Genomic DNA, 27,678 nt, shown 5'->3' on the forward strand with positions numbered 1-27,678 from the left:
TGCTGCTGCTGCTGCTGCTGTTGTTGCTGCTGCTGCTGTTGCTGCTGTTGCTGCTGCGGGGACTGCTGTATGCCCTGCTGATTGTGGTGCTGATGATTGAGCGTCGCGTGAAAGCTCGTGTTCTCCGGCACGCTGACGCTGAGCTCCTCGAGAGAGGTGTTGTAGAGGACAGCCTCGTCCCCGGCTAAGTTGTGCCGCGGCACGAGAATGGCCGGCAAAACTGCAAAGTTTCGTGCTCCGATATAGTCACGCGATCTAGTCTAAGAGGTTGCTCGCTACGCTTACAGTCGTAACGACCGATTAACGGCCGTCCCGAGAAAGAACGACGGACGAGGAGGCGGAGGGACCAGTAATTCGAACAAACTGAATATACCGACATGCCCGTGATTATCAGGGTAAAAGCGTTCGGTTTCGTGGCGGTTGTCGCGACGCGAACAGAAAGGCGAAGAAGGGAAAGGGCGAGAGCGGTAGTAATAGTCTCGCTGGGACTACTCCAGGTCGTTCCTTCGGTCGACCTAAGAGACCACTAAACATCGCCGTAAAGTTCGCATAAACGACACGACGAGCGACGGAGCGAAATTTATCGTCGGATTTGCTTGGGCTGAACACCGCGATGGTGAACGAACGAACGAACGAACGAACGAACGAATGGATGGATGGATGGGTACATCTGGGACAGGGAATTTACGTCGGACGAGAACCGCGGAGAATGACGAGAGAGGGAGACGAACGATATTACCGCACAGGCATACATGGATGATTCGTTATCCTCCACCACCTGTCCATTCTGCCGTCTGCGGCTTACCTGGCGGCTGTATTCGTTGATAGTGGTAAGGGTTCACGCAGACCTCGTCGCGCTTCTGCGTGAAGGCGTACTCGCAGTGCTCGATCGCTCTCAGCTCGTGATGCGACTGGAGATCCGGCCAGCGCCAAAGTCGGCAGTAAATCACGTGCGGCAGACCCTTGCCGCGAACACCCTGGACACCGTTGTCACCGACACCGCCCGGGCTAGGCCTGCAAATGGGAACGGAGAGATCGCATGATTATGATACACCCTGAGAAAGAAAACCCGAGTTCCTAAGATAGACTCTTGCGCTCGGCGCAAGACATAATTCTTCCGTCGTTTAGTCGAGAGAGAGAGAGAGAGAGAGAGAGAGAGAGAGAGAGAAAGAGAGAGAGAGAGAGAGAGAGAGAGAGAGAGTGTGTGTGTGTGTGTGTGTGACCTCTCGTCGGATGGTGAAGAAATGTTTCAGATTTTATTCACACGGAAACGTATGAATAACCTACCGTTGTCCGTTTATTCGTCGCGTCTATTCGTCTAACGCTAAATCCGTGATAGTCTAATTTTGAATTTTCTACTTGTCTCGTGCTAGAGGATCGCGCTTTAGCACGTCAATAAAGGATGAGACCGAAACGACCGCGCGTTTAACGCTAAATACGGGAAAATCTGCGAGAACGGACATCTCGTCTATTCTTTTTTCAGTGTTTGCTATTATTGTATATATACGTAGCTACCTTTTCATCATCCGCGTTTCAGATTTTACTTTCAAATTGTCCTGAATCTCACGTAATACCAAAGTTCTCACACGCTACCGCTCGAAACTTTCGAGCGCCTTATCATTTTTACATCAAGCCGTACGTTGTGTCTCACAAAAGTACAATTATCTTCTTTTGCTCTTATCGCGAAATTACAGAATGCTCCAAACTGTTGAGCGTTAATGCAGTCTTGAAAGAGATCGCGTGCGAGCGAACTCTTTCTTTTTCGCCGACTGAAGGAGGTCTCCTCTCCGTGATCCTCGAAGCTTTCGCTTCGTTCCTTCGACAAGACGCATGAATATACAGCAAAATTGACAATGAAAAGGCAGATCGAGATAATAAAGGAATGTAGCGTCCTTCACGGCAGAAAAATTCAACCTGCCAACGACTATCGCTCGTGATCGGCGGCACCTGCTGACATTCGATCCCGTGCTAACGATCTTGGCGAGCAGCTTTATACCGCGAATCGAATTAACTGCCGGCGAGAGCGTAGCTGGTGCGTAAGTTGCGGTGCGTGCTTACGGTGTCGCGCTGGAGAACACCGATTATACCCGTCCATCAGGCAGAGAGAGAGAGAGAGAGAGAGAGAGAGAGACTCCGATTGAAGAACCGGCACTCCGTTTCCCTCTCTATCCCTTCGTCATCATTCTCCTGCCACCCCCCCCTCCTCTCTCATTCTGCTTATTACAGATATAACTGCGAACATCAATAACGAAAGAAAACGCCGCTGAAATATTAGGGGCACGTTATTATGATTGCACACGTTATTCCGTGTCTGCGCGATACGATTCCGCGACTGCAAACCTGAAGACGACTACGTCGACGGCGGCGACGTCTCACAGTCGTCTTCGTCTTTTGCTGCTCACGAGCTCTCCTCGAGGAGAGCTTTCGCGCGAGCTCTCTTCGTCTATTTAATTTTCCCGCGATTGCGCGCCTCTCTTCTTCTCGTTCTCGCTATTCAGGACCGTAGGTTTACCGTTACGAGAGCCACAGGGAATAATACGGTACGCCTCTCGCGTAATCCGTCTGTCAGTATCGAGAAGTCCGCGCGGACATATTACTTTGATCGCGAATAAACCGCGCTAGCATTACCAGCCTCCTCCCCAGCCGTCTTCCTCGCGACCTCGATCGAGATCCTCATGATCCACGCAATGACGGTCAAATTTCACCGAGAGAAGCCTGCGCGCGTTTTGGGGACTCCCCCAGCTCCGCCCGCACCGTCGCGTCTCTCTGTCGCGTATCTATCCATCGTACGCGCGCCACCGGAAGTGGCGGGTTGTTTACGAAGAAAGAGAATCCGCGCTGGAATTCACCGAGTAAGGTCTTCCTCGGGAATTTCGCAAACGGCGAGCGAATCGCGCGCACACACACATACACATATACATTCTCTCTCTCTCTCTCTCTCTTTCTTTCTCGTCCCATTTTGCGTTTACCCGCAAAGCGTGGGGAATAAAAGCGAGACGCGCCAGACAGCTCCGTAATAGTCTACCATTCGACTTGTCGATATTATCCGGCGCGTCGTCGGGGCCGATTCTGTGTTGCGGTGCACGTCAAGTACATCAATATCTTAAGAGCCACAATGTAATCAATGCCGCTCGGTAATTCGGAAACGTGAGAGAGCGGGAGAGACAACGTCGTCGCGCATTCACGTGGGACACGTGCCTTTCCTCGTGCCGGCTGTTTAACAGCGGCACGCAGCGACGTCGATTATCCCACGTGGTCCTGAGACGTCAGGCCTCCAGCAGATCGAGCAGCTCGGAGATTCGCCCTTGACTGATAGTGAACAACGATACGTAGCGACGCGAACTCGACGAGAGAGTATATTTTGAGCGCGTATTAAGATAAAACGCTCGGCGATCGATTCGATCGCTTTTCGAGTTTGATCGAATATTAGAACACAGTCCAAGGTTAATTAACGCGGCGAGGTTCATTCATTCATTTTATTTCCTACTTCGTTTACCGTTGATTTATTTATCCATACATCTTGATATCCGACCCAATCCGTGCGTGAACTTGGGGAAAGCTGCGCGTGCGTGGGATACAAATTCGAGCGATATAAATGGAAGTAATGACAGGTTGCGCGCCGCGGTCGCGGACGAGACCACACTCGCGAAGCGGGTAATCGCGGCGTTCTGTGTCGTGGAATTAAACGGTATTTAATTGCAAAATTCTCCCGCGCACGCCCGAGGTTGCCGTCCGCTCGCTCGTTCGTTCCGTTCGTGCGGAGTGAACTCGCGGAGTGTCCTCTCGGTCGAAGTCGACCGAGCGACGACAAAGTAACATGAGCGAGAGCTGGCAAGCTTCATAATCGCGCGAGCGCGATTGTAATTAGAAGCGCGCGCTTCTGCATCCGCGACGACTCTTCCCGCGGCGGAGATTATTGACGTTGCGAAAGATCACGAAGTCTCGACTCCGAGATCGCGAGAAGCTGATCGCATCGACATTCGCGCTCGCTCCCCCTCGACGTCCGGCCGGATCACCGAGAGCGCGTGCTCGCCGATATGAGAAATTGTGGAAAATATACTTCGACAACATCCCGCAGACATAATAACGATAAATCACGCTCCGCGAATTTATCACTCGGCGAATAAACAGGCTAGCGCGACGATTTTCCGCCACGACGATCAAGATCTCGCCGCGTACATGAGGTCGCCGGGGGCGAGAGGATTTGTCTGACAGAGATTGCGCTTACAAAATTTACGATAACACTGGATGCGTTACGTTTCCGTCCCGATGCATATGCAATCGCGCGATGTACGTCACGACAACCTTGGGCTCGTCTCAGCGTTTATTGCGTGAGGCGAACGTCGCCTCTCGATCGTCCGTCTGTCCGTTCGTTCGTTCGTTCGCTCGTTCTTTCTCTCTCTCTCGCTCACGTGTCTTTCCTTTCTCATTCCCTCCGCGTTACTCTCAATTACTCTCTTGTATGACACGGCACTTCGTTATATAATAATTCAAAGACTCGCGCTCGTGCGCGATTCACGCGCGATGCCTCCTTCAACGATCGTCCCTCCCCCTCCCCCTCCCTTCCATCAATACCCTGGCCGCAGATGCATGGAGATGCGTGTCGACGGAGTCACGCGCGAAATACTTTCACGACGATCCCATCGTAATCCGCGAAGCGAAGCGAATGACAGTCTCTCGCGCATTCGACGGCGGAAGTACAGCGGGACGTTCCCGATTTTACGACAAGGTGAGATCGATCACGGAAAAATGCGGCCTTCGACAGCGCCTATGTATCTCATTCTTCGAGATACGCGAAAAATGAGTAAGGAAGAAAAAAGGAAAAATGCATGGTAGAAAGGATGGAATCGCGCTGTAAAGACGTTTGGAGGCTAAGAGGGCTCGTCATTAAACTTCCTGATGATCGACCTGATGATATAATAGCGTGCTCAGCTTCGCGATTTCCTCGTCGCTGCCTCAACCGATTTACAATTCTGATCTACAATCACCGGCGATCGATGAATCACCCAGTGTTATCGAGAGACTGGCCGGGATTATCGACAGGAAAATTCGCACGATTACAAATTAGCGAGACGCGTTTTTTATCAGTGCATTTCTCCGTATTGTCCACTCATCATCGGTCGCTCATGACAGTCGTTGGAGACGGTGATGTATTTACCTGCGACTAATGATCAGAGAGCGCGTGGAGGTGATCTCGTTTCTCTATCACTTTATCCCGAATATAACTCGGCGACCAGCCGCCGTGACTCGAGAGACCCGTGGAAAACGACGTGGAGCAACAGGGGGCAGAGAAAGAAAGAGAGAGAGAGAGAGAGAGAGAGAGAGAGAGAGAGAGAGAGAGAGAGAGAGAGAGAGAGAGAGAGAGAGAGAGAGCGCTGCCTTCTCGAGCCGGAAGAGACGCGAAGGGGACGCATCTCGCATGAAACCGCGAGTTCACACCTGTCCAAGATATCTCGCGGCTGTTACGTAAGAACGACGTGTAGCGAGCTCGCCGCTCGCTACATTAGGTAATAATCCCAGAGCGTGTCGCGCGAATGCGTGACCGTTGTGTTCCCGCTGTGACGTCTCCGCGAGAGAGGTGCAGCAGCACTCCCCGCGACCGATATCGCAGGACGCAAGTGAGCTAAATGCTGACCGCGACATCGGCCACTTGGCGACCTCTCATTTTCTCGGCGCATTCCGCGGTAAGCAGTCGCGAGGTCCGGACAGACGTCAACGCGGAGATCGCGGCGACGATGGCGTTAACGAGGGAAGCGATTATTCAGGCAATTAGCCTGATTCGACTTCATTCCTCGCTGCTGTTACGTCGTCGATACGAGAACTCGCTGTCTCATTAACGCGCGAGATATCTGACGAAGTTCACGACTGGATCAGCCACGGTCGCTCGAGCGGTGCTCGACGAGAGAAGACGACGCGGCAGGAGAAGGCGGGCGGGGAAAATTCTCACGCAACGGGACTCACGAGAGAACGAAAGAGAGAAATAGAGAGGGAGGGAGAGGTCTTCACCAGCGGCAAAAGAGAGCGCGTGCAGAGCTGTAGCGATGTAGCGTCTCTCTATCGATTTTATCGGATACGTCGGCCGTAATGACCGAGGTGAGATATAATTTCCGGAGGGAGGGAGGGGGGCAATAACGTTCTCGCCGTCACCCCTTGAGCCGTTGCCGATAATTTGCGCCTGGACCATCCGTCGTTCGGGCTCTCATGCGCCTTCGACGTCACCTCCCCGCACTTGTAATGTGAAACACGACCGTGTATGTGTGCGCGACGCGAGGTGTAATTGCGCTATCAGAATCGCGCGATCGCATTTTAGCCGAGCCTATGCGCGCACGCGGCCGGGAATGCCGCGACTCATGCAGCCACTACTCCCGGGAATTCTCTCTCTCTCTCTCTCTCTCTCTCTCTCTCTCTCTCTCTCTTTCGAATCTGCTCCGCATAATTTATGAGCGGGCCGGCAAGTGTATTAATGCGCAAACGCGTTTCTGAACGGTTTCGGCGACGATGATCGACGGCAAATATGACGGTGCGTTGTTGTTATTGTTGTCATTTTTGTTGATGCGTTGCGTGTTGCAAAAGTGTCATCACGTCGTGCGCATCTCAGCGAGGAGATAGAGAGAAAGAGAGAGAGAGAAACGAGTGATCTAATCGGCTTTAATCATCGACGCAAAGATACGAGACGAGCTCCTATGTGTGCTCACATTTTTCAATGATAAGAGCACGAGTGAATGAATGAATGAGTGAGCGAGTGCAAGCAGCGAGAGAGAGAGAGAGAGAGAGAGAAGACGCGTGAACATGCACGTGAGTTGCACTCGATTGCAAAGAGTCGGCTTAAGAGTAATCTGCAGCAGCGGAGAAATTCGACTCTCGACTGATGAATATCCTCGAACGTAAAGAGTTCGCTCGGCGAAGAGACGACGAACTGCTACTGATCGTTGATTCTTGCTGCCGATATTTTCGCAAGTCTCGGTCCACCACACCTATTGTAGTCACTTACTGCGTGCTCATCGGTAGACACACCGCAAACGTTCCGCCAGATTTCGTCGGATTTATTAGAGCTGCGCTCGCGCGCCGTTTATCGGTCCCGACCGATTAAAACGCCGGCAGAGCGGAATCGTGAGATAACGCGAAAACGACGCGGTTTAGACGCATTCGTTTAGCATAATTACGACTCCTCCTCTTCATCATTATCATCATCGTCGCCCGCGTCATCGTCGTCGTTCAAAGACGAGACTCGCCCGAAGCGGCCGTGCGCGACTGTGCAAACAGCGTTCTCGCTTGACCAAAAAAAAAAAAAGTGTTAAGCGGGTAACTGAGCAACCTGCTACTTGACTCGCCTTGGCTATCAGGGCTTCGTGTAAACCGTCCATTATATACCCGTTGTTGAACTGCCAGGGCGAGAGGAGCGCGAGACTTCAACCTTCGGGATGTAGCAACACTCGCGGGTGTGCGCGCGGGAAAAAAGCCTTCCTCCTCCTCCGCGCAGCTTCTGCCGCGTGATCGCGGCAATTTCCCCCGCATTTCCACGTATCGTCCTCCTTCGCGGTGATCAATGGATCACGGAGCTACCTGCGAGCGTGAAGCGTACGGCGAAGCTGGCTCAGCCCGTGACGACGTTAACGGGAAAATCGTGAGATCCAACCGGCAAAGATTTATCCGAAATGCTGACATCTCGGCTTTGAATCGCGCCTTTAAATCCTCGTTTAACCCTTTAACGCCTACTGATAACTATAGTATTACCAGAAACGCATTTAAGAATCCATAACTTAGTCAAAAAAGGAGATATGTTCGTTTTCTTTGCACCACTGTAAAGGTGAATTCTTCTTCTAAAAAATGGTATATAGATTGTATGTAGATTCGGTTTAGTCTGTTTTTAGCTCAGTTTTAATGATAACATGTTTTGTCAAATTCCAAGTAGGCATAGCTAGCATTGTTACTGACATCTAGAAGTGCGCTATAAATGAACAGATTGGTATCTGTTATAATTTTACACATTTGGAATACTTTCTCAGATGCAAAATGTGAAATTAAAAGAATACAGAAATTCAAAATGGCAAATCCAATATGGTGAACACGGAAATCAAACTATTTTCGTGAAACCTGGTGACTTGCAGTTTTTTATGCGGCGAAAAATGAAGGGACGATTGACTATCTAAATGGTGATCTATAAGATATTATTAAAACTAAAAAAAAAAAAAAAAAAAAAAAAAAATTTAACCGATCAGGCGTATTTTTCGCTCCTGGGAGTAGTTTCTGCTTGGAAAGGTAATTTTCCGTGGATATAAAATTCTGATATTTTTTTGGTTCCGATCACTTGTTTCGATCAAGCTCCAGTCTGAGCTAATCGGCATCTTTTCGAAGATTTGCGCTCACAGCACATTCGCCTTAACGCGAAGATTAACTCTGCGATCCGTGTTTACCTCGTGTACACGTGGAATCTCGCATGTAGATAAACTTGGCGTTTTGTCGGCGATATGACAATGTCCTATTTTACTTTGTATACACAGCTGATCTTGACGTTAGATTCTCGCAGTGGTGTCAGCGAAGTGGACCAATCGCCGGGACCCATGTGCTCGATGTGCACGTGCTAACCGACTGACTGACTGCTTGGGCTTTTGGAGACATTCTTCCCTGGAAGCGTTCGCAGTCAGATTTCTAGGAACGTTTCGATCACACCGTCGCGTACGTTTCCGCGAAAAGTAAATCCGCTGGTCTGTAGCGATTTAATTAGCTCATTAGCGCTCGCTCATCAAGCCTACGATATTGTTGAGCGCTCCGTCGCGCTGTTAAAATAAACGTATGTTTTGTCATTTTATTCGTGTCGAGGTGACTCTCCTTTTTTTGACCCTCACTCGCAACATCACTATTTATAGTCTCAGTTTAAAAAAACTCAAATTTTATTCTTAAAACACTTGGAAAAAAAGTCGGGCGTTAAAGGGTTAAACCCTCGCGATAACGCGAGCTGATTCGCAGCGAGCGAAAATGAGCGACGAGCCAGTTTCATCAGGTCGACTCAGGTCGAGGGTCAATGGAAGGATATAGCGCATCTAAATATTAGGACAATATTATGTTATCGAGCGACGACGCGCGCGCACGCACGACAAACTCGGCGTATCGAGAATCACGACGATGAATTTCCACGCCCGTCGGTAGCAGTAAACGGTGGTGGTTGAACGCGAAATGGCCCGTCGCTTTTACTCGGGTCGTTAATCGATTTACGCGATTGTACAAACTGCAAACGCACTGAGATATTTTCGCCTGGCCGCTTCCGACGCGCGCGCGTACGCGAGAGGAGGAAGGAGGAAGGGAGGGAGGGAGAGAGAAAGAGAACACGTGCGGAACGCGATGTGCCTGCCTCGTGGAAATTTGGAGAATCAATTATCGGCTCGTTCCTCAATCAAACTCGATCCTTCCGCGATCATCGCCCGGGGATTGCGCTTCAAATTGTCATATCGTATTCGCAAATGGCTTCGAGCGAACGTACTTTTACGAAAGCGGGACGTACACAATGAAACTCACTCGCAACTATAGAATCGCGTAATTCAGCGGATTACCCCGATTACGTTTTTCCGCGAGATGACGATCGGCTCTCCTTGATGAGCGGCGTATGCATTTTTCTAGATAAAAGGCCAGAAAGAACACATTTCGACAGAGATTCGCGCGACTATCATGCAGCCGGTAGCAACCGGCCGATAAGAGCTAGCTGGCTAACCAGCCAGCCAGCCAGCCAGCTGGAGGAAGAAAGGGAACTCGGAGAAAAAGACTGGGACCGATAAGACAAGCCGACGTAACCGGCACGATAAGTTGTATCTCCTTGAAGCCGAGCAGACTCGCGCTATTCCATTCTGGGATTACGCCGCGTGTGTATATATATATATATATATATATATACACACACGATACACACACACACACACACACACACACATGTGTAAGTTGCAAGGACAACAACGCGAATGTTGCATCGTGAAACGCCCGTGCGGCGCGAGCGTGAGCGAAGGAATCTCAATTTTCGACCCGACGAGGAAAAGCAAACGGCAACGTTTCGTTCCTCCTCTCTGTGCAGCCTCGAGCGATCTCGAGTAGTACGTATTTTGGAGCAAGGAAAAGGTAGACGATCTAAAATAAAACGACTTCGTTCTTTCCGGGCCGGCAGATTTCGGTTCTATTTTCTTTCCATCGAATCACACGGCTAAAAAGAAAAAAAAAGAAAGAACAGTAGACATTTACACACGTCCCGCGCGGCAACAACCGCCACGCGCTCTTTCGCGTACAATGTCGCGGATCGACATTGAGCGCGCTATAAAGAGCTTCGTGAGAGTATCGATTTAATGTCTCGCGAATTTCTCCCCTTTCTTCCTCTCTGTCTCTCTCGCTCTGCAACTCTCGGCACTGTTGCTCCGGTCATCAATTATTCGGCCTCAGCTCGGTCTCAGCTCGCCGCGAACTGGATATTGTTTTACATTTCTCAAAGCGACGTCGCACGTGCCTGGGCGAACGCGAGACGTAAGCAACGTGAATAAAGATCTATCATTTAAATGGCAAAACATACGGAACGTGTCATTACGTGACACGACGAAACGAAGAACTATCGGAATAAATGGGAAAAAGACACCGTTAACTGTCCATCGGTCTGGAAACTGCGCGGTAGCTACACCGCATCCCTCTCGAATGTTTCAGTGGCTAATGAATAGTAGATTCCCGCGGACGCTTTTAAATTACAACTTTTACACGCGAGCGTGTGTGTCAGTAGTCAATACTATAATTGCATTACGACCGTCTCTGTATACAGTCGTATATCCGCGTGCCAGAGATGCCATTCTCCCTCTTCCTCGCGAAATTCACAAGATAAAATATCGGCACGCGCGTCGATATCGTGAGGAAGAGGCGCCTAATGAAAAAGTTGCCGGTCTTTCCGCGCGCGCTTTTCCATCCCCTCCGGCTTTTCCCCGCGGCCGTGGCTTTGGCGGAACCGTGTTACGCAGCTGCTGGAGAAACAACGCGGAGGAAACCTTTTTGCAACCTCGTGATCCCGTTCGCCTCGCGCTGCTGTGTTCAATTTCGGCGACTGATGCACGCCCTTTCATCGCGCGATTTTCGCGCCGCACCTGAAAAATAACGGGACCGACACCGACACGCGAAGAATACACCCTGGAAAATCGAAACGTCCCGCCCCGCCGATGATATCCCGCCGCTCCCGCGAGGGGCGCGTTCAATCTGTTTGTCATATATCTCTCCCTCCCCCCCCTCTCTCTCTTTCTCTCGCGACGTGTAATTAAACGAGATATCGCCGACAATGCGGGATACCGGGGAGAGATATTTTCGACGAGCTCGCTATCGATTCCGTTGATCAAAGGACTGCGCGCGCGCGCGGATCTCCTGGTCGCGATTTTATTTCTCACCTGGCGATTTTTTTCCTTCCATGTCTTTGCCACCAATCGGCGACAACGCCGCGCCGCTTAATAACGACCGGTATCGATGCAACCTTGGCTCTAAAATGACCAATACCGTTCTATGGCACGCGAATGGAAGGAAGGAAATGTCGTGTGCTCAGATATACCGGATTATTCGTCCTTTTGCCCCGAACGCGTCACGTAACGAGATTGATTATTTCATAGCCGGTGTGTGTCCAGTCCGGTGCGCTCTCATGAGCGACGCGAAATAATATATAATATTGTACGTAATAACTCCCCCCCTCGTTTGCAAAACCGTTTGATCGCATTCTTTCCCGGCGAATTTAGGAGCGCGTTTGCGAGCCGCTACTTACAACTTTGCATGACTTTTAATGACGTGGTTGTGTGACAGGAGTCAAAGTGACGGCACGCGATGCAAAATGTTGGTCTTTTATTATACTCTTATCCGACAGATAAAAATATAATAGAGATATTTTTATCGAATCCTCTGTGGCAGTTGTGACGTAGGATGTGTCATATCATCATTGTCACTTCGGTTCTTATTACCACGTGCACACACAGACGCGTACACACGTGTGTAATAACGCGACTCTTCACTCCACGATCCACCTTGCCGACGTTAGATTCTCGTCCCTCGCTGACGACAGTGACTCGTCCGCGCGCGGATTTCCCTTCACTGAAATCGAACCGAGAGTAAGGTCAATCGCGATAATCAGTCGCGGCAAGTCGAGTGCGAGGGAACTTTTACCGCGCGGATAATGCATTGACAATCGCTAATGCCATTACGTACGGCGAAACGAACGCGAGTCGACGAGTCGCGCAACAGGATACGAAACGTTGATCCTTACGTAATCTGTCTCTCTAGCTCCTTTCCTCTCCGTCCCTCTCTCTCTCTCTCTCTCGCTCGCTCGCTTTCCTACCACAAATCACACCCTTCTTTTCGCCCGGCCTTTCCGAACGAACGAAACGCCGTAGCCGCAAAATCGCTGCCATTAATCCGCACCGCGAATTATTCCTCGTCGCATCAATTGTCTTGCGTAAACGCCAATTGACTCGAGAGTGTACCGCGGCTAAGCCGCGAGTACGAGTGCGCGCACAGTCGGATTCCCGTTCGTTTTCACCGAGCACCGAGCGTCCGAGCGTCGCGATTAATTTCTCCCGATCTCATCGGGAAGCGATAAAACCGGAATCCCATGGCGACGCTTGGGAAAGTGAACAACAAGCCGCTGAATCGCTTCTCCGCTTCGTATAGGATCGGAATATGAAGGAGAGAAAGGACAATGCGCGAGCGTTCGCTTTATCGCGTGCGTAAATCGACTTTCGGCGGGTTGTTCCAACTCCTTGCTAAGTTAACTGACAGTTGAGTCATATATCAGTCTTTCTCTAAAGTGAAAGAAAAACGAAGATAAACATATGATTTAACTATCAGTCAACTTCTTAAGAAGCTGGAACAACCGGCCCTTTGACAATGTAAGGGAAAGAAATGGAGGGGAAAAAAATCGGGATCGCGCGTTGTAGCCGGTAGCGATTCGAGGGAATCGCGAATCCGAAGAAGCGGAAGCGGTTCGGTTGACAAACCGGATGAGATCCGTCGTCGATGGGGAATGCTCGTTACGCAAAGTGCCTGCGAGATGTGTGTGTGTGTGTTTGGATCTGATTTTCTCGAGAGAGGCTTCATCTTGCGATAAAAGCGAGCGAAAGCTCTCGCAAATGAAATCTATTTCGACTACGTAACTTCCCCTTTTTCATCGTCGGATAAAGGCAGCTTAACGGCGATATCCGCGTATATCCGGAAAATGATGAATCGGAATGCACTTTTCTCGCCCGCCTTCTCTCTCGTTCTCTTTCTTTTTGTCAATATAACCGACTGGAGCGTTAAATCGCGTGATACAATCTGATATTTTCTGCGACTTACGAAACCCAAGTCGGCAGGGGCAGCGCGTCCTACCGAAGCAGCGAAACGCGACGTACACGCCGACTGGATATATCGGTTAAGTTATACAAGACTTGTAAAGGGAATTACGTAATGTAAAATCTGACGCCACTTTTCGCTCCTGCAAATCCGACTGAAGTGGCATTTTGCTTATGGTTGAGCGAATCCAGATGAAGAAGATGAAATCGCGCGCGCGGTAAAGTCTCGAATCTTCGCTGTACATCACGCCGATCTCTCTCTCTCTCTCTCTCTCTCTCCCTCTCTCTCTCTCTCTCTCTCTCTCTCTCTCTCGGTACACCCGTCACGTATTTAACGCCGGATGCAATCGCCGAATTCTAGGATTTATTTGGATAATGCGAAAATCGTGTTCGACGTCGGTCCTCGCGAATTGCACGGTCGCATTTAGCGCGTGAGTAGCACGCGTGACGGCAGCACCGGCGGAAATATTCCAGGGACGGAATTCCACTTCGGAAAGTTCCTCAGCGCAGATCGATCCGCGACTTTTTTTTTTCGCGGGGACAGAAGAGGCCATCCGATGCCTCGAAATAATGACTCAAAGTAACGACTTTTTCTAAAGGTCCGCACGAAAGCGGAGGAATTTTATTTACGTATCGCTCGCCGCTGTCACTGGCCATTCCTGCGGTTCGCGGTGTATCCCGGGTAACGTCGTGGAAATGGGACGGAGCTTAATTTACCTTCTAACGGGGATCGAATTAATGTCGTGTCTTGCGCGCGTCATTTGCGGCCCGGCGCGGCGGCACAATATGCCGGTGAAATGCCAGGCCGCGTATCGACACAACCGTCACGCGGTGCGCATCGCCGGACCGGTTTCGCGTATATACATATTATTAGATAATATATTGCGTATAATAATCGGGAAATGGAACAAAGTTTAATTTCCTCGCGGACATGGGTGCGTGAGAGGAGGACAAAAATTATGACAAAGAGAGAGAGAGAGAGAGAGAGAGAGAGAGAGAGAGAGAGACACTTGGTATGCACTACGCACCATCAGACGCAGCGCGTGTCTCGTACAAGCCGAACTCTCGACCACGCAAAAATTCGTCGAACAAATTCGTCCTCGCGGATGTGTGCGAACAAATAATCGCGGTCGATTGTATATCATTTGTCGAGCGCGGTGCGAAGCAGCGCTGTGCTCGGAACGCGCAAAAAACGCAACTGCATGAAATACCCAAACGGGAGAATGCGGCGCACGCGTTTAAACGCACCGTGGAATACCTGAGTCTTGCTGCCGGCACTTGCAGCGTGCAGTGTGTAAAAGAGAGAGAGAGAGAAAGAGGGGGGGGGGGAGAGAGATAGAGAGAATGTGTACGTGTATACAGCATGTAGTCAAATATATCAGAATCCGTGGGACGTGCTGACGCACTTTGCGCATTATCTGCACGCGCGCACTCGCACGTGCCACGTGTGAGCCCCGAGATGAGAGGGAGAGAGAGAGAGAGTCAAGAAAAACGGCACGCGCGCGCGCACACACTCTCTCTCTCTCTCTCTCTCTCTCTCTCTCTCTCTCTCTCTCTCTCTCTCTCTCTCTCTCTCTCTCTCTCGTACATCAGGCCAAGAATTTCATTTTCCCGCGGCGTGTAGTTCGATTAACCTGCAATTAATGCGCATAGTGTCTATCAATACAGTAATAACACCGTATTTGAAACTACGTCCCTGCGCAACCCGTTTCTCCTCCCTCCCTGTTCATCCCGATGCAATTTCGAAACACGGCCAAATTTGATCAAGAGGATGATCAAACTGCATCCACCGAACCAAGTCGACGAGAACGTTCACATGTGCGCGCGAGTATTGCAATTGGAAATTGATGAATTTTCTGAATGCAGCAAAAAATTTGCCGATACGTCGAGGGGAGAAAGAGAGATCTCCGTGATATCATCGGGGTTAATGGGCGAAAGGGAGGAGATTTCATAAAGAGTTTCACAAGGATTGCACAAAGACTCTCTGAACGAAGTTGATTGTGGTTAAGCCGGGCATGCGCGCGCCATTCTTTCCTAGATCGCAATCCTAGTCGCGGGTTTCCCACCCTCCTCTCGCCGAATAAAGCAAATTTAATAATAACGGCAAATTCCGCGACGTATTTATTATTAAGCCGTGTGACTTGTGACGCTGCTGTGATCAACGTGACACCAGAGGGAATGAACTGCGATGCATATATTTTTATACGCGCAAAAGGAAAAAAGAACACGCGGCGATGGGCGCGCGATCGATAAACGTACGCAAACACGATTATAATAAAATAACTATAACTGCGTAACAAAGACACACACACACACACACACACACACAACACTCAGACAACATCCATCCGCGGCACCGTCGTGCGAGACGGATTCGGCGAGAATTTTACTTATTTAACACGCGCGTGACTTGCGAATAAAGACGTGACACCACGACGACTCACGTGCACCATCACCGTCGGCAAGCGAGCTGCTGCAGAATCGTCGCGCACCGGCTCCGATTCGCAAACCGAGTAACGTTTCCCGCGCGTCGACGGGACAGGAACTCGCGGAGCTTCTCATCGGCCTGTCTCTCCCGCAGACCGGCACTCTCTCTCGGGCGCGGATAATCGCGGCTTAACACTTCCCGCTCCTTCTCACGGAAACGCCTGTTCGGCACGAAGCTGATCCTCGCGCGATCGCGGCGCACAAAAAATCACTACCGAAAGTCGCAAAGACGCGCGAGACGGCCCGCCATCCGCTCGCGCACGCCGCCGCCCGCCGCGCCGGCCAGAGAAGGATCTGCCTCTCACGATGACAGGCTCTTTCCCACTCTCCTGCGCGCCGAGTATCCTTGATCGAAGCTCGTCACCGACGCCAGGCCAGGACTACTATTAATAAAGTTGTCATGCGGTATACGCACGCCGTCCGCCTGCCCTCGCCGCCGCAATCGATTCCCGTGCGGCTTCGTGCGCGGCGGATAGGTGGATACACACGCTGTGTGTTACGTACACGACGCGCGTTTCATGCGGCCCCGCGAGCGGAGCGCCACGTGATACGCGCACAGGGTTAACGGGGTTTCTTGGCAGAGAGAGAGAGAGAGAGAGAGAGAGAGAGAGAGAGAGAGAGAGAGAGAGAGAGAGAGAGAGAGAGAGAGAGAGAAGAGAAACATTAACCCGTTGCACTATAGGGAGTTTTTGCAATACCGTCTCTCAAATATGGTTATATATGGTAATTATATATCTGAACGAATAACGTTCACGATTTACTACGTTTACCGTATCTGAGAGACGGTATTGCAAAAACTCCCTTGTGACTTAAAGTCGGTGATAAAGTTGCATCTATAATGCCCAATCTACATAAATCGCAAGTCGCAAAACGCAAATCGCATACGCAGAACAATGACTGCGTTCGGCAGAAAAAGCTGCTTACTAAGCGCTTAATGATTATCGTTCCTGATTTTGCTTCATTCCTCAAAATTTGTTAAGGATCTAAAAGAATACTCCAATCATAGATAATTATCACTAAGCGCCTAGTAAGCAGCTTTCTCTGCTGAATGCGGCCATTGATTGATCAAAACACGTAAAAATTGAAGCGCAAGTCTCACTTGCGTTTTCTATATTTGGCTCGCAAAACGTACGATGAATTTTAGCCGTTCTCCTTATATTTAGCCCGATATACGTACTTGACTCGTGTTTCTTATGCTTGGCCAGAATTCCTTACCACGAATCTTACACGATATTGCAGGTGAAGGGGTTAATTAAAAACTATGACATATCGAGCTCGGAGAGAGAGAGAGAGAGAGAGAGAGAGAGAGAGAGAGAGAGAGAGAGAGAGAGAGAGAGAGAGAGAGAGAGAGAGAGAGAGAGAGAGAATGTTCTTCCGGCTCTTCGGCGCGCGACGTCGCGTCGCTGATATCCGGACGGTGTAATTTGGTCGAGAGGATGATCGGGCCGTTCGAAGCAAATCAACGAGAGCGTCCGACGCGAGTGATCATTAAGTCGAAAACCGGCGAGACCGGCGAGAATGCGCGATGGAAATGTCGCGAAAAGTGACGCATCGAGGGAAGATATTTTGATTCTTCATTCTAACGCAATCGGGTTACCCCGCGTGACACTTCTTCTTCGTTATTTTCTCGTAGGGAGCGGGAGACGGATAATCGACGGAGTCAGCAGCCTCCGTAATTAAACAAATGTCGAATTCGGCGGCGTTATCTGCGAGAGACGACGAGGGTGTACTCGCGACGTCGGAGCGAGGTCTGGAATTGTAATGAGAGCGGAGAGATGCGAGATAATCTAAGCAGCAGCGGCAGCAGTTGCGCATAAACGTTTAACTGGCAGTTAATTACCCGACGTTTACCAAAAGACGTAGTTACAACGATACAAATGTGCGCGGGGCGGATAATTAGGGAATAACGTGCGGGAACGAATTTCACTTGTACGCGGCATCGGCAGGAGGGGAGGATATAATCATATCGTGATTCATGGGAAAGCTCCCCGGGGGAGTATCGAGGATTACGAGAAAAAAAAAAAAAAAAACTCGAATCCCCCGATTAAGTCGCGCAACAGCGCGGACACTACGTCGCGGTTTCGTTCGATACGCGACGTGGTGCAATCAATTCCTCGACAGAGCTAAATCGCGCCTGATAAAGGGAATTTTATCGCGACAGGTCCGCGCGCGCTATGTATGCGGCACCTAATGGAAATTACGTTGCGTTGCATTTCGCCGTTCCGACGAACGGCGGGAAACAAGTTACAGCGATACATTCATGATTATTCGTTATTTTGTAATTATTGCGCGGACGCATCGTTAAATTCTCGGACGCCGTGAATATTTCATGGAATTAATAATGACGCCAAGTACAATTAGTAATTAAATAGTGCGCGATATGATGCTAATTACGCATTACCGTGTTACCGGAGTCGATTACCGACTGCATATTGCATTATTATTATTATCATCGTTATTATTATTATTATTATTATTATTGTTATTATTGCTGCGCACGCGGATCAACGGTAGATTTGCATTTAATTGCGAAATATTATTACGGAGCTTATTAGCAGGATTCGGAATAGCGGCGCACATTTTGCGCGTAAGAAGCCCAATCATCCCCGTTATTATGTGATTCAGAGCGGGGATTTGCGGATGGGAAATCTACAGAAAATAACGATCTCTCGATCGCAACGGCGGGGCACAAGCGTGCGAAAGATAAGAAATCACGATCGCGCATCTCATTGCTATCGGTGTCATTATCGCTTCGTCTTTTTCCGCATCGCTACACACGGATGCGAAAAGAAGAAAAAGGCGGGAGAGGAGGGGGAAAAGTAAGAAAACGAAGTCGAGTTAATCGAGATCGCGTCGATAACCGAGTTAGCCGTGACAATTTCATCTCTCTCTTCTCTCCACCGGCGATCAATCGGAAGCTACAAGGTAATTTTACACAGCTTCTATTCCGGAATTACCGTTTCGCACAGATTGAATTTCCATATAACTGTCCTCTGTTAACGGCGGTTTCACGACTCGCTCCAACGGAAAGAGTTCGAAATCGCGATACAAAAAACTGCGCGTCGCGCACGAGCCGTGATCCATTTCTGAGAAGTTCGCGCTCCACTTTTGCGAGGATTTCATCAGTCGGGAGTTCTTAATTGCCGTTTCGTCCGTGACAAAATGTTCATCGCGAGACAGAACATGCAGCGGACACGCATTGTCTCGATAAGTCCGATAGATCTCGAAATCCGGGGAGAAACTTCCCGGGGTATTTCCTGAGAAGTCACAATATGCGCCAAAATCTGAATTAATCCCGAGATAATGTCCCGAGATACAATTGTTCCGAGGAGAAACTATTAACTCGATAACAGTACACACAGGTGTGTGTTAATATCTACCATTTGAATACACTCCGCTGTATGTGTGTGTAAGTTAAATAATAATGTACCCGGCTGTACAGTGAGACACAATTCTACCAAATGAAATATATTTCCATCAAATGAAAAGATTACTCTCGAGATTATTGGTAAAATTATAAGATAATTATTTTATAAATCACGCATAATCGTATTTCGGGAAATTGTCTCGATATTCGGTTTCCGTTATTATATCCTTTCAGGACATCATTAACAGTAGTAATGACACAATAACAGTAATTGTACCGCTCTTCCAATATATATATATATATATATATTTTTTTTTTCAAGACAATGCGTGTTCACCGAGGGAACGTGCGGCAACCGTGATTCGTTTCCGCGGGAGAAGCGGAAAGAAAGAAGAAGAGGATCCACGAAACACGCACACGCACATGCACGCGCGTCGCACTCGCGGATTTAAAAGGACGGCTGCGCGAGTTAATTGCCGCTTGTTCCGACGTGAACGTCGGGTTCCAGTCGGGAAGGCGCGCGCGGAGCGAGGAGGATCGTTTACACGCTCCGTCGTTTCGAACAATGTAACACTTACTTTCGTTATCCCTCGCGGCTGCGCGTGTTCCCGTGGAGGAGAAGTACGCGTCACTGCGCTTACACACCACCGTATGTACGCGAGTGATACCGTATAGCGCGCGCTCCGTATCGGGGTTGAAATTTATTTACGCAGGCCCGGCCGCGTGTGATCGCGCGCGCGCGCGAACCTGTCAGGAGGAAAACTCTTGAGCGCATCTTGACTCGGGTGAAAACGGTCGCTCGAGATTCAGCGATAAGCAGCGGCTCGGAGACGTTGTTCCCGTCAATGAGGAAACGTCGGCGAACCTGCGACTTTCAGTCGCGGATACGTCGCTCGCGACCGGCTCGAAATAGAACGCGCGCGCGTTTTCTTCATCGCGCTTGCCGCTTCGTTACGCGACAAAGGATTACCGCGGGGTTATCGTCGATGAGAAGTTACCGTTCACAGAGATCATAGCCGTCGACAGCTGATCGGAAAAGTTAGCCGTTCTCGGATATTCGATGTCCGACCGCGAGACACGACGCGCGGTTTCACCCGATCCGTCCTTCAAACCCGATCGCGGCGCGACCGTCGTCGTCGATGCTACAGAATCAGGTCCGCCTTTTTCAGCTGAATCACTGCAGCACTTGACCTTCATTGCTTCTCTCTTCAACGTTAGGCAATATGATGCTTTTTCACTTGAAAAGCTAAAAATGCAAACTAATCCCGGTGGAAGAGAACAGACGTAGACAACTACGCGGCGAGACACGGTCCGTTTCGTTCGGCTGGAGCAGCGATCGGAGAAATCGCCAAAGTCCGCATCCGCGTCCGCGCGAATGTGTCGGTCTCGGGTCGAGGGTTATCCGCGCAAGCATCGCGCGTTTCTGCCACGTCGGGAACGGTCTGGAAGGCCGCGAAGACGCTAGCTACGAGCTACGTACTTCGCATTTCTCTCGTACGCGCGCGATTACGCGCACTTTGCGAGCGATTGATAAATGCTCTTCCGCCCACGCGACGCAGCGGCGGCGGTCGCTTTTGGAGTACCTTCGAGAGCTCGAGCGAGCGAGCTAAGGAGAGATCGCGTTTGCGTCATCGCGCATTCTCTCTCTTTCGCGTCGCGATCGCGACGGTCAGCCAGACGATTCCGTATCGATCGTATCGAGGGGAGAGAAAGAGAGAACGGTGCATCCTCGTGCACGACGAGGCGAACGTGCGTATACGCAACGGCGACGCATGTATTCTACACGCGGAAAGCGGTGATACGAAAAAGCAAATCCGCTGAATTCACATCTCGATTCCGTTTCTCCTCGCGACCTCAACCCGGAGCTCCGCTCCTTGCAACCGCGCTCTCTCATCGATCTCTCGCGATCTTTTTATTATCTTCTTTTCCATCAAGCGTCAAATGTGTACGCCCGCTCCATTCTAAGATCGCAGATAATGCCATTTACCGCAGCCGTGATGAATCGTGAGAGGAAAAGGTTTCCGATCGGCCGGAATTATACTGTTTTTCCCAGGAAACGCGACAATAAGCCAGGGGTTAATTAAACGACTCGCGACCGCGGGAACTTTTGCCAAGTTTCAAAATACCCGTCCATAATTTTTTCTCTCTCCCTCTCTTTTCCGCGTTTTCCAAACGCGCTTTCGATCGATAAATCGCTCCCGTGAGTCTGCGGCGCTCCTGCCGACTCCGACCACGTGCCTCGTCCTACACACATGTGAGGCCTCGCGCGATGCTGTTTGTTTACCTGTGCGTGCGATATTGCGACGACGACGACGACGACGACGACGACGGCGGCGGCGGCGGAGTCGGCAGTCGCCAAAGGTGACCGTCGGCGTAGCGTTTCCGCACTCGCGGCCGCGCGCGACGCCGCGTGCCCGCGTACACACAACAAAGAGACGCGCCGCGCGCTCTTCACGGTGCGTGTCACGCGCTACGTCCGCGTCAGCCCGCATCGGGAGCGAGTGACAGCGCGACGTGCGTGCGTGCGAAGCGGGCGGTCTGCCGCCGCCGCCGCCGCCGCCGTCGTCGTCGTCGCTTATCATCCTAATAGACGTGCGCGCATGTGAATCCACACGCACGCACGCACATGCATAGACGCACGCACGCACGCGCGCGCGACGCAACATCGGCGATCTACGACTCGATCTCTCTCCGTACGACGTCTCGCCGTCTCGTGTGCTCGACGTAACACGAGGAAAAGAGGAACGCTGTGCCGGCATCACAGACAGACGCATACTCGCGCGCGCGACTGTCGTAAACACACGGCGGCGCAACGCACATACGTATATCGTCGGCGACGCGCGCGCGCGCGCGCTTTCTCCCCTTCGTTGTCTTTCTCGCTTCTTCTCTCGTCTCTCTCTCACTCTCTCATCTTTCTCATCCTATCTCTCTCTTTCTCTCTCTCTCTCTCTCTCTTTCTATCCACCTCACTCATTCTCTCATCCTTAATTCTCGCGTATTTTTTACGCACAATGCAACGAATTTTTCTTTCTCTCTCTCTCTCTCTCTCTCTCTCTCTCTTTTTCTCTGACTCTCTACTATGTGCATACAATGTCACGTAACATTATCGTCATTCGCTCACTCGCTCGCTCGCTCGCTCGCTCGCTCGCTTGCGCGCGCGCGCGCGCGCGCGCTTACGCACCGGGAGGAACTTAACATGTTCGAACGCGTATGTCGCTTACCTTGGTATAGTGATGCACTTGGTGTTGCAACTCTGCGTCGTGATGGCCTTTTCGAGCTCCTCGAGGCCCGCGGACTTCTTCAGCTTCTTCACCAGGCTCTTAACGGCCTTCTCGCTCCATTTGTCCTCGCTCTCGGCCTTCTTCCAGCCCAGCAGCCGCTTGACGATAGGCGGGTTAAAGCTGGGCAGCATCGAAGTCATCATTTGCCCTACGACGAGCGCGCGCGACCCGCATCGGGCCGCTCCGACGGGTTGTCGCGGGACGTGTACGAGCTGTGTCGCACGATTGCTCGCCCGAAGGACCCGGCTTACGCGTTGGCGGCCGCGCGCCGATCACCGACACCGTGACTCGCGCTCCGTACCGACAACGCATAAATCGCTCTCACGCAGACGGCGAAAATTTTGCCACGGCCGCCATAGTGTGCCCTGTACCCGACTCGGCCGCGATCGGCGCTCTCCGCCAATGCTGTGTTACAAAGTAACTACTAGATGATGCACTTATCCTCGGATTATAACGTCTGCGGAGACATCTGTGATAGCAGCAATGATCTCCGGCTCCAACCTGATTGGTCTATCGAGGTTGTGACGTATAGAGGGTTCTCGATATCCTCGAATGAAGATGCTGGTGTTTTAGTAATTTTCTATCCCGCATCCAATGGATGAGCTCGTCCAACGACGAATAAAGCATTGGCCTTGAACGAATTGACTAATTGCAAAATAGCATATATCTTTTAGTGATTTCGGTATTCTCGGTGCCTTTGCCACTTTGTAGGGTGTATTGAGTAGTGTCTGATAGTGTGTGTTGTGAGTTTTTGTCATCTTGTATGTTACGTTAATGTAGGAATATACCGCTTGTGCAAGTTTAATAGCTTTAAGTAATCATCAAAGACAGAAGAACGTTCGTATGTATGGTAGCACCATAACTGATTAATGTAATATTTTTGCTCACAATCGTGTTAACTGCTCAGCTTTTGGTTATATTTATATATAGATGCCATGAGTTTGGGAGGTGAGTAAAAAATTACACATCTCTGTTATTGTTTATCTCAATTGAAATTTTCAATTTCTGTCGATCAGTATTATCTATATTACTTGTTAAGTATCATATTTAATTGCTGGAAGCACATTGTGCTTCCAGCAATTAAATATGATACTCTGTGCTTAATATTAATACACCTATTTATAACTCACTTTAAAGACAGTTGAATATATAGAAAAACAATATAACCAGGTGTTTCACAATTTGTCTTCTTGCCAAAAGTTTGGGTAAAGAAGCTTGATATTTTTCACACGAAATGTTTATTTTAAGACGTAAGAAGTGACTCGGAAGAAGAAGGTGATAAGTCTAGGAGTGTCAGTCCTGACTCACAAAGATCAGCTAGTGTAGCAAGGAGCAGATCAAGATCAAAATCAAATTCTGCCAGTCCTAAATCTTCACCAGTCAGGTAATAAATTTATCTTTATCATCAACTTAATTACTTGTATGTTTTTTTATAACTTAGATTAAATTTTCAGATCTAATCTATCATCTCCAGTACGGAATGGATCACCAGCTTCTGTTCATTCCAATGTTAGCTCCAAAAAATCTTACTCTAGAACACCATCGAGATCACCATCACCAAGTAGATCTGTTTCACCATCAAATGGAAAACGGGGACGATCTAGATCAAGCTCTAAATCTGGCTACAGAAGAAGCACATCAAGATCACGTTCGAAATCTCGTTCTCCAGGACTTACGGAGAAAGATGTGAGAAATAGCTCACAATCGCCGCATTCCCATCGCTCAATAAAATCAGGCTCAAGATCTAGAAGCTCTTCTCGATCTGGATCAAGAAAAAGCTCTCACGCAGCATCAAGAAATAACTCACGTTCTCGATCTAGATCAAATTCGGTAAAACTTGATAACTCTTCACCTAGAGATATTTCACCAAAAACAAATTTTCGATCATCCTCAAGGTCTCCTTCACCTCAGGCAGCTTCCAAATCACAATCTCGTTCGAGGTCACGTTCCCGATCTCGGTCTGGTTCCCCGAAAGAAACTATTCGCTCTCCTTCTCCGCCTGGTACTCCCAAATCTTCTCACAGATCCAGATCCAGATCTAGATCGGGATCGGCCAGATCTAGCCCGAGAATCAAAAGTGGCTCAAAATCAAGATCAAGATCACCATCTGGATCAAAAAGAGGTTCTCCCTCACCTCCCGCATCGCCAAATCGATCTCCAGCTACCGCCAGGCAATCACGTTCGAGATCAAAATCACGCTCAAGATCCAAATCACGTTCTGCGAAAGGTTCTCCCGAATCAAGGAAGAGTTCTCGTTCTAGATCTCGTTCCAATTCAGTAGGAAGAAAATCTAAGTCAAGGTCTAGATCAAGATCTGGTTCCGGATCTAGAAAACAATCAAGATCGCCCTCGGCGGAAGGAAGAGCTTTATCACGTTCGAAGTCCAGATCAAAATCTAGATCGGTATCGGGTTCGAGAAAAAGCTCGAGATCGCGATCCAGATCGCACAAATCTGGGTCAAGGTCCAAGTCGAGATCCGTATCAGGATCACGTAAAGGTTCTGTATCTCCAGCGCGCTCGGGAAGGAATTCACGTTCTAGATCCCGTTCTAGCTCGCATTCCAGTAAATCTAAATCGAGATCTCGTTCCGGTTCAAGAGCATCTCGTTCAAGATCTCGTTCTGGGTCTAGGAAATCTGTATCGAGATCGAAATCAAGATCACGATCTCGTTCAAGATCAAAGTCTGGCTCAAGATCACGTTCAGGTTCGCGTTCAGGTTCACGTTCGAGATCGAGGTCAGGATCTAGATCGAAGTCAAGGTCAAAGTCGCGATCGAAGTCAAGATCGAGGTCGAAATCAAAATCACGCTCCAGATCGCGCTCAAGGTCAAGATCAGGTTCAGCAGTCGGATCTAGACACTCGTCGCGTTCAAAGTCGCGATCTAAATCGAGATCTAGATCAGGCTCCAGATCCAGAAAATCTAGAAGTCCCAGCAGAGATTCGGAAGGTGCTGTCAGGAAACGAAATAGAGTACTATCAGATTCTGAAGATGATGAAGGAAATAAAGCGAAGAAACGGTCAAGGCATGGATTATCAGATTCGGAACGCGAGGATCAGGAAGACGAAGACGGGAAGAAAAAAGACGATGACGCACATCACGAAGGAGAGGGTGAAGACAAGGAACACAAACAATTAGATGATGAAGCTGGAATCAATGACCAGAATGATAATGTAGATTCTGATGATGGCATTATTGCTGATGGCGGAATGTAAGTATATACTCAATTTATTATAATTACACGAAATTAAATTTCTGAAAAATCTTTATTATGACATATTACGACATATTTACGTGTTATTGCGACAACAAATAGCTTTTGAGAAGCTAAATAGACTTTATTTCTTTACGAAATATGTATTTTTATAATATTTCACGCGCAAGATATATACGCATATAAAATAATGCATTATTAATATATGCTATCCAGGAGTAGCAGATATTTGTAAGTAAAAAATCCATATATATATATATATATACAAGGAAAGGTAGATGTATTTTACAAAGTACACGCAAGAGCAACCAACATTCAATATACTTAATAAAAATATTTGTTCCTAATGGACTTAATAAGTGTTAATCAATATTTCATAATAATTTATCAAGCAAATAACATGATTATACATAATGAAAAAACGAAATAAAATATAACGAAAAAATTCACTATTATTGAAATTAGAAAAAAGAATTATTGATCGAATTATACGGAATTATTACTGATACAATTGTTTCAGGGATGATTCGCTATCTGATTTCGATCGTATGTTAGCGCGGAAAAAAGAAGAACAATCTCGTAGACGTAAACGCAAGGACATCGATATCATTAACGATAACGACGACATTATAGCACAACTGTTATCAGATATGAGAGCTGCGGCCGATGAAGATAGAAAATTGAACCAGCAAAATAAACCGGCCACAAATAAAATCGCCATGTTGCCGAAAGTATTGTCGCAATTGAAAAAGCATGATTTGCAATTGGCCTTCCTAGAACACAATGTACTGTCCGTTCTTACAGATTGGTTGGCACCGATGCCTGATCGGTCGTTACCGTCTCTCAAGATTAGAGACAGTCTTCTAAAACTCTTATGGGAGGTTAGATTAAATCTTCGTCAAATCTTGCATACATTTGATGAAAATAACTTTAATAACGCCGTATTTTATCTGTCTGTTATAGTTCCCAAAAATCGATCAAGCGTCACTGAAGCAGTCTGGTATCGGGAAGGCTGTGATGTATCTCTATAAGCATCCAAAGGAAACAAAAGAAAACAAAGAGCGTGCTGGCAAATTGATCAGTGAATGGGCTCGGCCTATTTTTAATTTATCCACCGATTTTAAAACGTTGTCTAAAGAAGAGAGATTACAGAGGGATTTAGAACAAAGACCTCAGAAGAAAAGAAAGGCCGATGACGCAGGGTCTTCCCAAAAATCGCAAGATATCAATAAGGCCTTGAAGGGAGATGCTAAGTACGTCGTCGATAATCAACAATAATACAATAACACGATTCTAATTATTGTCACTATTATATAAATTACTCTTATTTATAGACCACTAAGACCAGGAGATCCTGGATGGGTGGGAAGAGCTAGAGTTCCTAGGCCATCTGACAGAGATTATGTAATACGACCTGACTGGAAAACAGACGTTGATATTACTAGGGTATGTGATCATGCTTCATTTAAAAACTTTTATCATATTTTTCATGATTTGCGGTTTGTAATCTACTTTATTATTTTTCTTGAAGAGCGCCAAGAAACCGATGAGCCGATTCGAACGACACATGAAAAACTATATGGACAGCAAACGAATGAAATCGGCCAGAAGAGCGGTGCATATATCCATAGAAGGTCGCAAAATGTCTTTATAATGATGTTTTCCTTATCTTATATCTTATACATAGCGAGGAGATATTGATATGACTTGTAATAAGGTTTGTTATTTTTCAATTTGCATAGAGACAATATAGTACAACTGATTTGATTCATGTTTTTTGCTACAGTTTTACGAATGCACATTTACTGGAGATAAACCAATTCTTGTAGCAAAAATGATTTTTATGAAAAATCGGTGTTAACTATTGAAATTGTGTTGTAAAGATAACATGATAAAGAAATATAGAAAAATAAATTTAAGAAATTGTTTTAGTTAATTTTTATAAATAATAGGTTGAAAAATGTCAACTAAGAATATATATTGATTATTTTTATTTGAATAGAATTTGAGCT

The 27,678-nt window shown here is 48.4% G+C and overlaps 2 protein-coding genes across 5 annotated transcripts in view; one reads left to right on the forward strand and one right to left on the reverse strand.

Annotated features, from left to right (window-relative positions):
* The window catches only part of Smox (Smad on X), a 25,013-nt gene extending 2,137 nt beyond the window's left edge, over positions 1-22,876 (reverse strand). Inside the window, exons 1-3 of one of the 2 annotated variants that reach the window (XM_011143700.3) lie at positions 22,395-22,876; positions 806-1,014; positions 1-220 (exon numbers count right to left, since the gene is read on the reverse strand). The exon at positions 1-220 is cut by the window's left edge and continues 58 nt beyond it. In XM_011143700.3, the coding sequence (XP_011142002.2) occupies positions 1-220; positions 806-1,014; positions 22,395-22,597 (632 nt within the window). In that variant the 5' untranslated portion in view covers positions 22,598-22,876. Of the gene's footprint in view, positions 221-805; positions 1,015-2,969; positions 3,320-22,394 lie in introns of those variants that run through there. The other variant, XM_025298742.1, reaches the window with a different exon arrangement.
* A 273-nt stretch (positions 22,877-23,149) lies between these two features.
* LOC105184735 (IWS1-like protein) lies at positions 23,150-27,567 on the forward strand. 3 transcript variants are annotated; one of them, XR_002162828.2, is made up of 9 exons: positions 23,150-23,402; positions 23,703-23,838; positions 23,909-25,663; positions 25,883-25,897; positions 26,187-26,547; positions 26,630-26,919; positions 27,001-27,112; positions 27,198-27,383; positions 27,453-27,567. XR_002162828.2 is itself a non-coding variant. In XM_011143701.3 (8 exons), exons 1-8 carry the CDS (start codon positions 23,390-23,392, stop codon positions 27,318-27,320), a joined length of 2,805 nt encoding a protein of 934 aa, XP_011142003.1. In that variant the 5' UTR covers positions 23,150-23,389; the 3' UTR covers positions 27,321-27,567. The 3 variants fall into 3 exon arrangements, 2 of the variants coding, with proteins under 2 accessions (XP_011142003.1, XP_011142005.1); XM_011143701.3 differs by having other exon boundaries at positions 27,198-27,567; XM_011143703.3 differs by lacking the exon at positions 25,883-25,897 and having other exon boundaries at positions 23,151-23,402; positions 27,198-27,567.
* The last annotated feature ends 111 nt before the right edge of the window (positions 27,568-27,678 follow it).

The sequence above is a fragment of the Harpegnathos saltator genome, unplaced genomic scaffold (genome assembly GCF_003227715.2).
Source record: "Harpegnathos saltator strain DR-91 unplaced genomic scaffold, Hsal_v8.6 scaffold237, whole genome shotgun sequence".
NCBI classification, from domain to species: Eukaryota; Metazoa; Arthropoda; class Insecta; order Hymenoptera; family Formicidae; genus Harpegnathos; species Harpegnathos saltator.

Coding starts and splice junctions, on each gene's coding strand:
- LOC105184735 (XM_011143701.3), top strand. Junction 23,839..23,908: donor CCTAAATCTTCACCAGTCAG/GTAATAAATTTA, acceptor TTAAATTTTCAG/ATCTAATCTATCATCTCCAG. Junction 26,920..27,000: donor GCCTTGAAGGGAGATGCTAA/GTACGTCGTCGA, acceptor TCTTATTTATAG/ACCACTAAGACCAGGAGATC.